The 15,095-nt window shown below is 41.5% G+C and overlaps 1 protein-coding gene across 1 annotated transcript in view; it reads left to right on the top strand.

Moving 5' to 3' along the window:
- PYGL (glycogen phosphorylase L) overlaps window positions 1–15,095 on the top strand; it is a 113,014-nt gene that overhangs the window by 36,387 nt on the left and 61,532 nt on the right. The window contains exons 5-6 of the mRNA XM_078659733.1: window positions 3,457–3,588; window positions 10,749–10,860. Coding sequence (XP_078515859.1) covers window positions 3,457–3,588; window positions 10,749–10,860 — 244 coding nt within the window. The remainder of the gene's footprint in view (window positions 1–3,456; window positions 3,589–10,748; window positions 10,861–15,095) is intronic.

Here is a 15,095-nt window from a genome sequence, read left to right as displayed (position 1 = left end):
TTAAAATGCAGTTTCAGGGACGTGGAATTCTTCCAGCCCAACACCCAGGCAATATTGTTTGATTGGAGTCTAGGACAGTGAGTGTTAATGTTTATTTTGTCCTTGGGACAAGTAGGCCCAAACACTTGCAGCACAAACCCTTTGGCTGCCAGTTACAGTACCACATTATAGATTAGGAAAGGGCATTGTCTGCAGTTTAGGTAATATTTGTGTCCATATGTTTGTGCTGCTCAAACTTGTACTTGTGATTCATTAGTGCAAAAATGTTATTAGGGTCCGTGCTGTAGGGAAATGTTAGGTTTGGACATCGCTGCCTACAGTGGTTCCAGTATAAAAATATGCACATGTTTGCCAAGTTAGATGAGGCTACATATTCTGCTCCCAGAATGTTCTATGATTAAATTCAGATTTTTGCAGAAGCTTGAAAGCAAGATCGTAGATTGTTTTGTTCACAAAAAAATGCAACTGGGGCATTATTTTTATTTTTTTGCTAAACTACTGTGATGGTTTAGGTATTATTTCTTTGAAGCATCATTTAGCAAAATGTGTTGATGCATGTATTCCCAAAAATATTCATAATGGAAAATTATTGTAACCAGTTTCAACAAGGTTATGGCAAAGATGAGAAAGCATTCGCAAAAGCCAATAGGTCGAGCCTTGGTGGTTAGCCTTTTAGTGTTGTCAAGGTGTATCTTGTTGTGACGTTCTTTTTGTAAAACCCTATTGTGGGAGATATACTAGGCTCTCACCATTATAACAAATTTGCAAAAATATTTTTTGGTTTCAAAAAGCACACATTGTCACAGTAGTCCCTGGCACTGAAGAACACCACTTTGTGTGCCGATATGCTCCTTGTGAAAGAGCAGAATGTTGTCACTCACAGTGAAGCCAGCTGATCAGTAGAGAATTTTAATAAAACCAAAAGATCTTGGTTACTGCAATCCCTAATCAGGGACCCAAATCTTTAAGAAGGGCACAAAAGTTCACCCATGGTGTACGTCCTTGCATTAGGGCAGATTTATTGCTTTAATGAATTAGCGACAATTTATAGAAGTAGGTCAGGAAATCTTTCTCCTAGAAAATATTTGTGAACTGCACTTTAGCGCAAGGAAATTAGCATTTATAGGTTTGGTCATGCGAAAATCTTTTGAGCGTTTACAAGTTCACTTTCCCTCAAACCACTTTTTTCCCCAAACCTAGAAGAAGTTTTACTTCGGCCCTGTCGGGAGTTAATTTCCAGCCTCTGTATCAGAAAAGATTAGAGAAGAGCTGATGAAAATCCCCTTAAACATGCAAGTTAGTAGGTTTGCACAGACAAAGGGCATTCTCACTGTAACTATTGCTTACCACTACCTCCAGCCCCAGTATGTAAAGCTGCAGAAAGTTTGCAAAATAAGGGCATGGCTAGTATTCAAACTCTACTACAGTATGAACACCAGCATAATGAGAGGCTATTTTCAGAGCTCTTATAATGAGATTGTTACCATAATTTGTCACTGCACCAAAGGGACAAGTGGATTTTGTTTTTTATGGGGAAAGCAGATTTATGAAGCAACCTGCCCCATGGACAAGTAGACCTTCTATTACATTTCACACCACTGCAGTTTTTGAAGTCTGAAAGCGCGCACTAAGACAAATGTGCACGTTCACCTTTGGGAATCCGGCCCAATGGGAGTGAATTTGTTTCATTTTTTTTAAAGAATTTGGGCTCATCTTATGAAGAACATGTAGTGAAATGAAGCAGGGCCAATAACCTAGAGGAAGGCTCGTATTGTAAAGTATGCTCACAAAGTGGCTCCTTTCCTAAAAATCTTTGTTCACAAATGCTGGGCAACGGCTTCTAACTATTGGTTTAGTTTCTGCCATTTTGCTACTGTATGTACCCTCAGAATTCTAATATTAATGGAAATATTTTGCTATCTGATGCTGACCCTCCGCCTGGCAGCAGTGTGTTTTTTTTTTTTTTTACAGATTGAGTTTTTGCTGTACCAGATAGGCCAAGCCCGGCCAGGCCAGCAACATACAAGTAAAAGACATATTGTAGAAGTACTAGGTACTGAGAATTCTCCAACCCCCCACCCCCCCGAGGTCTGCAGGACATCAGACTATAAGCAACCCCACTCCCTCCAACCATACACATCGTAAAAAACATGATACAAACACATTGCATGAGTTCCCGTCTACATCCGAGTACCTCCATCACATTAAACTGGCGAGTCGATTACTACTAGCCGTTCTAGAGGGTCCTGGTGTACTGGATGTCATGAGGGACAGGTCGATGCCTCGGTATTTGGCCCACACGGCCCAGATCTTCCTGTTCTTCTGTGGACAGGGCCTTGCCTGGAACACCGCAATCTCAGCCAACCTGCTCCTATCAATGGCATTTTTACAAGTCGCTATAAGGGGTGGGGATGTAGCCTTCCAATGTTGTGCAATGTCCTGCTTAGCCAATGTGAGGCCCAAGAACAGAAGGTGTCTTTTATATCTGTTCCCCCCCCGATATCTTCAGTGCCATGTAGGAGTGTCAATCTAGGGTCTGCTGGTACGTCTCATGCCAATACCCGCCCCATGCAGGACAGAACACCCGACCAAAAGTGTTGCAGTGCCCTGCAACTCCACACTGTATGGAGAAATTACCTCTTATCCAATTCATAGCGGAGACATGTGGGGTACTGAATGGTCCCCATGAGGCGGAGGCGTGTAGAATATACCCTGCAGTGATCTTTATTGGATCAATCTATACCTAGTGGAAACAGCGGAGTACCTGGGGCTGGCAGCATTGTGGGATTTTGTTAGTTTGCTCTAGCCATATCCATGTGGACCAGCAGATATTTTATAACGCATGATATCTTCTATTAAAAGATATATTATTTTTATATAACTGTGTTTTTTGTGTTTGTTTTTTTTTGTGGTAACGTTGGGTCCATTCTTAAGTTTCTCCAGTGTTTTATATTGGTGATATTTCCTCCCAAGGTTTACTGTGCTGCTTTGTACGCTACAGCTCATTCATGTAGCTGATATGGAGCATATTATATTTGTTAACTCCAACGTTTTAATTGATTTCTACAAGTTTTATTTTGCAATCTGTCCTACGTCCGCCAAACCAACAGTATTACCTATTGTGATTTATATGTGGTTATATATTATCAGATTCATCATTGACCACAAAGAGTTGAAAAGTTGAGTTGGCAGTTCTGTTTGGATGATGACTTAAAAATGACTATTTTGTACAACGTAAGGTTTTTTAAAAAAAACATTTTGTGTAAAATCTCGTCTGCAAAAAATATTTGACCCACCATGGTCAGGCACCATAGGGTCAAAAAGTATTGGTGGTCTTTAACACTGTTAGTATAGCACTTTGTACTCTCAGGCAGATGAAACCTGTGGTGTGAATATTGTCTGGATTGCTAAACTGTATTTAGCATGTTTCTTAACTATCCATTTGAATATTTTCAGGTGGAAGAAGCAGATGACTGGCTTCGGCATGGAAACCCTTGGGAGAAGGCTCGCCCTGAATATATGCTGCCAGTCCACTTCTACGGGAAGGTTGAATGCACAAAGACTGGAGCTAAATGGGTTGATACACAGGTATTTCACATGCTGCACATCTACAGTCTTCCTCTTTACAAAATGCAAATCTGAGACCGTTTAAGTAAAACCTGAACTTATTGCCCGATACTGTGAGTGCATTTTCTGTTTCCCAAGGAACATGTTCCCCAGCCTCTCGCGAATACCTGCGTTCTTTTCTTTCTTTCAAAGTTTGTCTAATCCGTATTAGTGGAGATTTTCCATTTGTTGGGTGTTTACCCCCTCCCCAAGGAACCATTCTGACTACCAATCTCTTACTTCCTGCTCTTTCCATGTAGAGAAGCTATTTCAGAATCCAGAGACTGACAAGTTCTGACTTCAGATATACATTTATGTGGAGTATTCTGCTGCCTTTAGCACTTATCTATGTCGCTGTCTGAGCAGCTGCAATTCTCACTCTTGCAACACCTTATTAAATAAATTTTCTCTTCCATGACAGTACTCTAATTCACCCCTTTTATACATTTTCCAGACTTTCTACCATTTTCATTTTCCTGACTGCTAGACACCATTTTGCTGCTTTTCCTATGTGACCGGATCTAAAGTTCTTTCTATTTTCTGTTAATAATCCAGCTAGATCTGAGGCTTTTGTTTACCTTCCCACCAGACTGTTCACTTATTTTCTTATATATTATTTTTGGGGAGGCATTCAGACATCTCTGTATTTAGCCTTTCTCAGTACTCTATTTTGGGGAGTTCCCTTGATCGTATCTTCTGAAATACCAAATTTACATTTTATATCTGAGATGTACCAATCATTTGAATTTATCTTAAAATGAAATCTTATGACTTCAGACCATTTTTACCTTTCCTAACTGATAACGACCCTCCTTTATTCTGTCTAACTTTAAAATGTTTGCTAATAATGCAAAACTCCAATCTTATTTTTTCTGTTAGGTTTCCGTTCTGTATTCAGGTTGGATCCCCAGACTATTCTCTCAGCTCTTGATGCTTTTGATCGCAGGCACTGCACTTAGTGATGTCACCCATAGCTTTCTACCTCTGTAATTGTTTCTTTGGAAGTTTCTCATACATTCACTGTAATTTGATATTATGCTGTTCCTCAAAGGCAATACCCATGGAATGCTTTTTGTTTGTTAAACCACCCCTGATAGCTGCTATTACTACAGTGTTTGCTGTGTAGTTCCATTTTGTTGACAATTTAAATTGTTTCTTTTTACTACTATCTCTGGGATTATATGTGTGATGTCAAATATATGAATTCCCTCTTACTCACCACAACCCTCTTAACACGTGATTTTTAAAAACTGTTGCTTCAGTGTTTGTTGCTTTCCTTCATTCTATGTCTGTGTTAACCCTAAGTTTGTCTTTTTTTTGTTATCCATCTTAAACTTTATTAATTCAAATTCAGTCTCTAATTCAACCGTGCATGAAATGTAGTACTCACAACTTTGTGGTTACCCAAAGTTTTTTTTTTTTTTTAATCCTGGGAAATGTCAGTTATTTTCCCCACTATTCATATCCCGTATCAGATTCTACTCTTGTCTCATTGCACTGTCTTTCTTTATTGCTTAATTTGGGTTAGACATCTGACCCTTCTCTGCTTTCTCTGACTTCTCAACTTGGGTTTATATAAAGTCCATTATCACCTCCACTATGCATCAGAATTTTATTGTGCATGAAAACCCATGCTTATTTAAGTTTGTATTTATTTGCTCCTGTCTAGAGTCACCTACCTAGATACATTGTTGCACTCTCTTTAATATGCAATTTTTATGTTTCATTTTTCAACATTTGATTTGTAGCCTTATTTTCTATGCTTTTAGTGAATTCCAATATAACTTAACTGTAAAGACTATATTATCACAGTGCCTGCAAGTTTTTGTATCACTTTGCATGAAGAGAAACATTCCTTAATTAGCAACCATCTTTGTTTTGTCAGTTGAATCAACTACAGTTGTCTAACATAGTGACCTTACTGCTTTTTAATGTTAAAGTCCTTGTAAGAATAAAAAGGGTACAATGTCACTGTTCTACTTCAGATGACTTGAGGTTACGTTTGAAAATTACAAACTGCCAACCCAAAGGGTTTCGTTTCTTTAAAGACTTCAAAGGATGAAGCCCAGCAGATCTAGGCATGTTTTTTTCTTTTAGTTTTTTTTCAATGAGTGTTGGAAATGGGGGGTCTCTAGTTGGCAAGGGTTTGCACCTTTGTCCAAGTAGGGACCCTTCCTTCTAGTCAGGATAAGGGAGTTACACTCCTAAAATAACCCCTGCTCACCAGCTTGGTAGCTTGGCACAAGCAGTCAGGCTTATCTTAGAGGCAATGTGTAAAGCATGTGCACATAAATAAACAGTAATACAGTGTAAGCACTACAAAAGGATACCACACCAGTTTATAAAAATATCCAATATTTTTATATACTCACAAGACCAAAAACGATAAAAATCCACAATACAGTACTTAAAATCTTCTGTTATCAAATTAACCTTGAAATACACTTGAAGTCAATAGCTCCATCTGGGGCGATCATGGCATCATGAACAAACCAATCCAAACCGTTCTGGCTGACTGTGGTGTCGCGGGCCAGCTACAGTGTTGGGAAGACCCGCAAATCAGTACCTTTAGAAATGAAGGGCGTCAGCAACCTCTGAGCTTCCGAAAGCACGGCGTCTGTTCCGGTGGTCGGTGCAGGAGTCGTCTGGCCCTTGAAGTCACACGTGTTACAGATCGCTTTGCGGTTGAATTCCGGAGCGATAGCGTCTGGTGGGGCGGTGTGCGATGCCTGTAGGTCGCGGTGAGAGCAGCGGCTCAGTGGTGGCATCCGATGGCTGCATCGGTGAGACCAGGGTTGCGGTGCAGTGTTGCGGCGGGGCCCTCTGCAGTGCCTTCAGGACACGGGAGTCGGCAGTGCCGTCATAGACTGCATCTGGTTACTTTTTTCACATGTTGCAGCACAAAACACTGTCCCCAGTGCTGAGGGCAGAAGAACTTGAAGTCTTTGCTGTTCCTGAGACTTCTTGAACAAGGGGCAAGCTCTACCTCAAGCCCTTTGAGAAACTCACAAAAATAGATTGCAGACCGTTCAGTCCAGTCCTTTAACTGCCCAAGACTGAAGCAGCCACTACAGGCCAACACAGCAAAGCACTCAGCAAAGTGGTAGTTCCTCCTCACCGCTTTCCCAGCTCTTCTTCTTGGCAGTTTTCTTGGTCCAAAAGAGTTCTAAGGGGCAGGAGTTTGGGCCCCACTTTTTATAGCCCAAAATCCTTTGTCCTCTCTGCTAGTGTCTATGCCCAGCCAGAACCAGTTTCGCCCTCTCTGGTGTGGCTTCCGGGCAGGAAGTGGAAACAGCATTGTCCGAGGCAGACCAGGCCCATTCAGGTGAAAGGAAATCTCCTCTTCCCCCCCCCCCTACTCTAAATGCAGCCCAGGTCTAGTCGGCCCTTTCTTGACCCACCTAGACTTTCTGGAGCCACGGCTCCTCCCCAGCCTCTCATCCAAAACAGACAGTCAATCCACAAACCTAGCAGAGGCCTACTGGATGGCTGAGCAAGAAAATAGCTACTTTCTAAAAGTGATATTTTCAAACACAGTATGTAAAAATCACCTTTGCTAAAAGATGCATCTTTAGATTTTGAGTTAAGGCATACTAAACTTTATTTTTCTACCTAGTTCCCAGGGCCAGTTATATGTATAAGCTGTTAAAACAAACTCCCCATTCAGTCCTATGGGAGCAGGTAGCCTTGCAATAGTGGAAAACGAAATTGGCAGTAATTCACTATCTGAACATGCCAAATACACCAGGGCATGTCTTGCCTTTCACATACACTACACCCTGCCCACAGGGGTACCTTGGGCCTACCTTGGGGGTGACTGACATGTAAGGGAAGGATAGGGCCTGGCATGTGGGTGCAATTGTCGGGTCGACATGGTGGTTACAAACTATTCACAGACTCTGCTGTGCAGGTCTGAGTTACCTTTTTACCGGCTACTTCTGTGGGTGGCACAACCCATGCTGCAAGCCCCTAGTAGCATAGGATTTACAGGCCCTGGCGCACTCACTTCATTAGGGACTTGCCAGTAAATCAAATGTGCCAATCGTGGAAATACCAATACATAACACAATTTACAACAGAAGCACTTGCACACTGAACAGCAGTGAGTGTGCAGAGACACTAAACCAGCAAAAGCAGTCAAAGCCAGGAGGTCAGAAAGCAAAAAGATAGGGAAAACATGCCTAAAGATGTCGCTGTCTAACAAGGAGCATCCTGAATAGACTGTTTTTCAGGGCAAGGTACAAGGAAATATGCATCTAATTCCTGAGCTTAAGTCACAGGTGCAATAGTGAGATTACCAGTACTTTTAGATTCTGATTGGAACAAACTGCTCCAAATGACAAATGGATGTGGGACTGAGTCCAGAGGGGTCCCAAATGTGGTGGTTGTGGAAGCAGAAGTCCAGGACGAGCGAGAAAATGCCTGATAGAGATTTGACAAAAATTAAGTGATTCAATCCTGGACCATCTCATAGAACCTGTTGATGAGCTTGTCCAGTGATATTAAAGGTAGCAAGAAAATCCAAATACCTGAAGACTGCAACTCTAGTGTCCAGAACGTGCAAGGGCTGCAACCAAGATGGATTCTTTGCTACAGAATAAGTGAAAGTCTTGCTTAGCACGATCAAGCAATCTGGATGCTTTCAAAATGCTGTAATGTTGTACCAAAGCAGAAGTTTCTATAACTTTTGCTGGTGTAGTAAGGAAAACAAGGCAAAAGTTGGAGAGAGGTGAAGTATCCAAAGATCATTAATATTGTTAATCATTTCACCTTCTTAAATCTAGTTGGAACACCCAACATAAGAGTTTAAGATGCTGCAAATCATGGTGAAAATGTGTCCTTTTGATATGCTGCTTGATGGATCGATCAAGTTAGACTGAAAAGCAGAAATATTGTTACTACATTCTCCATAGTCCTTAAGTTTAATAATGTGAGCACCAGGCCCTGCTCTCCCACGGAACAGCTATCCCCACTAAATTGGAAGAATAGCACTGATTTGAAGTCCTGATGTGATCGTTTGGATTTTGGGAAGGCATACTCTTTTGCAGTGGTAGAATGTGGCACGGAGCGCTAAATGGAGAAAACAATGGTTAATATTGACCGAAGAAGATGACCACCATTAAATCATTACAAATCCTCGATTCTAAGTCGAGAATGGAAACTGTCACAAATTTGCTATGAGGCCATAGTAGTAAGCTGGAAGCTCACAGGGTGAAACAGTCTTATCATAAGAGACAAGTGCTCGTAAGTAGTTGACAGTGGTACTTGGTGCTGGCTGCTTCCTGGTTATTTTTCTATATGGTTTCAAAAGGTGCTGATATTCAGATTTATTGGGCATGCTATAGTGCCCATACAGGGCAATGTTCGGTATTGGTTAGGACCTGCTTCAACAAAGAATCTGAATGAGTGCAATATCAAGAATGACGATACAAGGCAGAGCCGCCATCAAATCCATGGGTGATGCACCAAGCCTAGTTCTTGTAGCAAGCTAACAGCCTGTTGTGCAGTATATGAATGGTCTAGAGAAGAGCTTGTTATAATAGCGTGAGCTTGTGCCAAACAGGACAGCCACTGGAGTGAGGCAGTAGACTGAGGGGGGATTAAAGAGGAGGCGCAATATAGGGAAGACCTAAAGATAACTCCAGAGAAGAGGGAACGGAGAAGCTATAAGAACAGTCATAAGATAAAATATGGTCTAGTGTGTGGCCAGGCAAATGTGTGGGCCAGACAAGTTGCAGCAGTTCGAAGATAGGGAGATTGACTAGCTGATGCTTGAATCTTTAAGCAGGGAGAAGTCAACATGATTGAAATCTCCTAGGATGATCTTCTAGAGGCATTCAGATCAAAGGGGGAGCAATAATCTGTTGGTGATGAAAGTATAGCACAGATTACTGCCAGTGTTTGCAGGGCCATCAGAAGGAAACAGTCTACTTATAGATGGCATGCCTCAAGGGCTGTTATGTCTACTAACACCTCAGGGGCCATTATAACCGCTCAGGTCCTGATAGAGGTGTGGGTGACATGAAAAATGGTAGATCCTGGAGACCGGCAAGCCCCAATAAATCTTAAAGCATGATCTCATGATAGCTAAGAACTTCATGCTGTGACCAGAAATTGTCATGAACAGTGCTGCAGTGTTGATCCCTGAGGTAATATGGAGTAGCATGACTGCAAATCTAGCATAAGGGAGACAAGGAAGTGGAATTTGGTGTAACCCTCTGGGCAGTCATATTGAACATTCAAGGCTGTGGTAATTTGTGCAAGTGAAACTCTTACTTGTGAATGGCTGAAGAGATAAGAGGGAGGCCATCTTTTGGATCACCTTTGATTTGCATCTACAGATGGTAAATCTCACATCCATCTTTACCTGGGCTTAGAATATATTGGTGCAATCTGGATTGTCTTCTGCTTAGAATGGCTCTGCGGTTGACCTAGGGAGCAATTGTTCAGTTGCCAGGTGGGATGCTCTACTGAGCTAATACAAAAGGCAGACCAGAAGACTTTTGGAGCCCAGATGACTGGATGTTAGCTATAAGCATCTATGGAAAGCTACCTGCATCTACGGAAAGCAGGAAGGGACAATCTGGTTTATAAGTAAAGAATCAGACGTGCAATATGTGCAAATCGACAGGTCATTAGGATGTGTTGAGCTTGAGGTTTCTCCATACACAAATTTTGGGCGCTCTTTATTGGGTGATGAGGGAGGAGCAAAGGATGGAGGTGGAGAATGTAAGCGCAGAGTGTCAGTATGTGCACTGGCCAGCAGGAGGGAAAAGGCTTAACCTGGCAATTGAGATGCAGTTCTAGACCTCTCTTCCACAACCTGCTGCTTCCTGCAACTGCCACTACCTCACAGCCTCATCTACCTCTCTCATCCCTCTGCCAGGTTGGGTACATGACCCCCTCAAACACTCCTCTGTACTGCTTCCTTTTTTTTTTTTTTTTTTTTTTTTTTTTTTTTTTTTTTAAACCTTTTCTTATGCCGCTACAAAAGGTGTAAAACATTTCAGGTAGTAAAATCTTCAAATGCTGTGGACTGAAAAGAAATCCCCTTTCAGAGGTGAATTGCATGTGAAAACTCAATTGACTTGCCTGCCTAAATGTTCTAAAGTATGGATTTGTATTATTTTTTTTGGGTGAAGGTGGTCCTTGCTATGCCATATGACACTCCTGTTCCTGGTTATATGAATAACACCGTCAACACCATGCGGCTGTGGTCTGCCCGAGCACCCAATGACTTTAACCTTCAGGACTGTGAGTATCCTCATCATACACACACACACACCAAGTGACGTCTTAGTGTGTACGACCTGCTGTTGATGCTTTCGAATAATTGCACAAACAATGTTCGACTAATTGACTGAGTTTAAACCTAGCCTTTGAATTGGGATGTATTTGTGTAAAATTAAGGACCAAGATAGACCTGTTGGCTTGCCATTCTTCAGCTGGTTTAAAGAAACCAAACTTTGGGAAAGCCAAGAACTGCAGATTGCATTTTGAGTGCTGAATACAATATTTTAAAAAAGCTTGTACAGTGGGGGGGGGTTATTGCTCTGTGTGCATCGTAGCTATGGGTCAAGAATGTAATGTGGTGATACAAGGTACATTTGAGATGGTAAAATCACTGAAGCAGTGCAAAGCAAGCGTCTGTAGAGGTGAAGTATTTCACCAAACTGCCAATAAAATGAGGTGTGAGCTAAAGTCCACTCTATGTATATCTTAAATAATTGCTGACAGTGTTTCTTGGAGAAAGCTAAGGCATGAGACCAGACTTAATGAGATCGGTCTGAGTTTAGCAGGACAGGCATTCTCACTGTAGTGGCTATTTCCATCAAATATGTGTTTAAAAAAAAAAATGTAACCAAAAGTGACTGGACTTACGGCCAAATGTAATTCAAGAAAGAGCTCATAACTTGTCAAGAACTATCTGCTTTTGGGAGATTCTGCTCCTTGTGCCGAGACCTAAAGATACTGGGCTCTATTCATCACCTGGCTGCGGAAGAGTTTTTGGCCCCTCCACTCTGCCTGTAACGCCCTGAGTGCCACATTGTCTAGAACGCCAAATACCCCAAGTTAACACTGATGACCGCCATGATACAGCCATTAACATTGATTGCTACATGTTTCAAGTAGGTGTTTGGTATGAAAGGTATTTTCGGATGCAATATTGTAATTTGAGACTTCTGTAGAACTGAGCCTCTGTTGATATTACTACTGACTGCCTTCATTTTTCCACTAAGCTGTGATCTTGGTTTATTGATTGCATAACTGTATCCCACTGATTTCCCCTGCTCCCCTCCACCTTCTGTTCTTGTTTAGTACTTGTCAGCCTTGCTATTATCCATTATTCTGTAAGTATATTGAATATTGCACGGCTTTGAAAACCTCAAATTTTTGTTTTTTTAAATGAAGGAGCTAAAGTATTGATGGTGTATTTGTTTACCTGAAAAAACTACCTTATGATCAAGCTGTATGTTTTGTTTAGCTTTCTGGGCTCGTACCAGAATACAATTCAGAGTCCGATTACAAAGATTGCCTTTAGATTGAACTGTTCTCTGAATATCTTTCAGAAGTGTCTGCTAGACATTAAGGTGCGGCAGGTGAAACCTTTTGGACAGCTGCAATCTCCAAATTGCCCTTTGCTAAGTCTTGCAGTTCAGCACCAAAAATAACCTCTAGATTAACTGATTAATTCTTACTTTTTCTGTGTTTCTTTGCGTAAGGAAAGCTTAATTGATTTAAAGAGCTGTAGCTCTTAGTCACTCACTTGGGGCACTCTTGATATCTGCACTTGATCGGTCAGCTCGTTATTATTGCCTTTAGGGCATCCTCACCCCACATTTCAGCAGTGTTTACCTTGAAAGCTCCCAACTACCCTTGTCATCTCTGCTTATAATCAAGCCCCACTCTTCAGCATGATTTATCTTTTCTCTCAATGCTGTTCATCTCTACATGATCATTCATGTACCCCCCCCTCCAAATATCCTGCTGTCTTTCTGTTGCTTTTAGTGTAATATTTCCCTATCCATCCCAGAAATGCTTTAGACTGCAGTCGGGCAACCTGCTATCTTATTTGGCTCGAGGGCTTTTCTCTCATATTGGCTCTTTCCTTCACAAATCCTTGTTTTCGGGTTTGTTCAATCCCGTCAATTGAAGTAAACCAAAATCACTCCTAAAATGTACGGTTTTATTAAAACATTGTCCAGAAGTGAAACCGTGCTGGCCTGCTGTTAGTGAGTTATCTAAAAGCCCTAATACTACAGCAGGGACAGATCCATCCTTGTAGCTCTCCTGGGGAAATCTCCCATAGCCCACTGCTCTTGCATACTCTGCCACTAAAACGTTTTGTAAAACCTTCAGAAACATTCAAGCAATTCCACTTAAGGGGTCACATAAAAATGGTAAATTCTTAGTTGTCTGGGGGGAAACAGTCTGGCCATCCGATGCCCTCTGGGAGTACAACAACCAAGAGGTTAGAATGTTAACACTTTTCTTTTACATGTTTGGGATCACAACACTGAAGAAAATAGAACAGACATTTGTCCTGATTAAAAGTGCCCTGTAGATTTCAAGCTTTTTGCAGACACTTGATTGTACATGAATTGTAACTAGAAGTGAAGCAATGATTATCACACCCGGTAATAAAGTGTGACAAAGTTTGACACCTTACCCCATTAAACTGTAGTGTAGTTCCTATTATCCCAATAGGCTATGCGCATTGGAATAATATCTTCAATAGTATAGACGTAGGACAGAGGTTAACTGGGTCTTCTATTGTCGATATTAGACTTAAAGTTTAATGTTTGCCAGCTAGCTCAGAGTTCACTAGAAACATTCTCGAATAGACAAGGAGGAGTTTAACCTCCCTGGATAGACAAGAAGGGATTTAGTTTCTGACAACCATAGAACATGACAACTTTGCTCTCCCATAATCAAGAGTGTATCTCTAGAGTCGTGTGAAAACAAGACAACTTATTTTACTCAGTCAGTTCAGTGCATTCTTAGTTTCACCAGATTGTAGAGAAAAGGAGGAGACGGGCGTGTTCAATAAAAAGATGTTATTTATTGATCAGTCTCTTTTCTCATACAAGAGAAATGAATCGCTATTATTGCAATACTTATAGTTAAGTAAAGTGCATACAGTAATACCAGAATTATAAAATAATACTGTAAAAGCATTGATATGGTTTCTTAGCCATATGATACTTAAAATGGATAAAATAGATACATACATATATACATTGACTAATCGTACTCAACTGGTGCTTCTAACTACGCCTACCCCAATGTACCTGACCTAAGCCTAATACGTGGGCGGGAGTAGATAAGTAGAAGTTTAAGTTAAGTTTGTTTTGCCAAGAGTCTGCTTCAAGAATTCTCTACAAAGGGTTATTCAGTTCAGTACCTGGGATTTAGAAGGCTGGAGGGTTGGTATCTCTATCTCAGGGCTTGATATTCCAGCTGCCTGCGAGGGCGGCTTGGAAGCGCCGGAGCTGGATTTCTCGGCAGGAGAAAAGGCAGCGTCTCTCTCTCGCGCGTCAGAAAGGAGGGGCAGCGTCTGTGGGCTTCGCTGTCAGCTGGGCTCCTCGGCAAGTCTCGCTGCTCCAATCTTGTCACCACCTCGTGTGTTTGCTTAAGGCAATGTCGGTATTATTTATACCTGAAAGGTGCCGAGATTGACGCAAGGATGGACATAAATACGTCAATAAGGATGTCATACGAACTGGTCGTTCGCACATTCTTTACTGAAGTTCTCGGCTAAATCAAAACAATGGCTGTGGGGATTTCCCAGGTCGTGGTAGGTTTGATTTGTTTTGAGAACACCGTATGCCTATTAGGGGGCTGGAGGAATAGTGATTGCCTAATGAGATGGCATGCGCTATGACCTAATCAGATAACGGGCTTCTGTGCCGTTGTATGGCTAATCAGATAACGGGTTTCTGTGCAGTTGAATGGCTGCTAGTTAATTATTAACCAGACAAGGGTCAGAAATAGGGGGATCGATACAGTACCCATAGTAAATACATCACAAAACATTCTACTGGCCAAACCTGCTAGAAGTTAGCAGGGGAGTAAAAAGACCTGGTACTTACAGGGACTTGTGTATTTTGGTGCCGTAGGAAACAACATCTGCATATTATGTCCCCTTACCAGGAAGGAACTCTTAACTGGTGTTTATTGCATCTGATGGATTGCAAGCCCCAGCTGTTTTATTCTATTCGGTGCCCCTCGGTCCCATTGTGTTGTAACCCTCTGTACCTGACCCGGTCATAAATATTTGGGTGGTATCTGGATTAAAGAACGTGCAGTTTAATTGATTAGGAAAAACATTTATGCCATCTGAGCTCAAGATATGTGGTTGAATTATTTAATCCTCACGCTTCTAACCTGTTGGCCTGCTTCACTGCCCCATCCATTTTTACTTCTATCCCAAATTGTTTGAGATCTTAGTTCATTCTTGCTTATCTGAAATTCTTACATATCTGAAA

This window comes from Lissotriton helveticus, chromosome 9 (genome assembly GCF_964261635.1).
Source record: "Lissotriton helveticus chromosome 9, aLisHel1.1, whole genome shotgun sequence".
Taxonomy (NCBI): Eukaryota; Metazoa; Chordata; class Amphibia; order Caudata; family Salamandridae; genus Lissotriton; species Lissotriton helveticus.
This window is presented reverse-complemented; position numbering and strand designations above follow the sequence as displayed.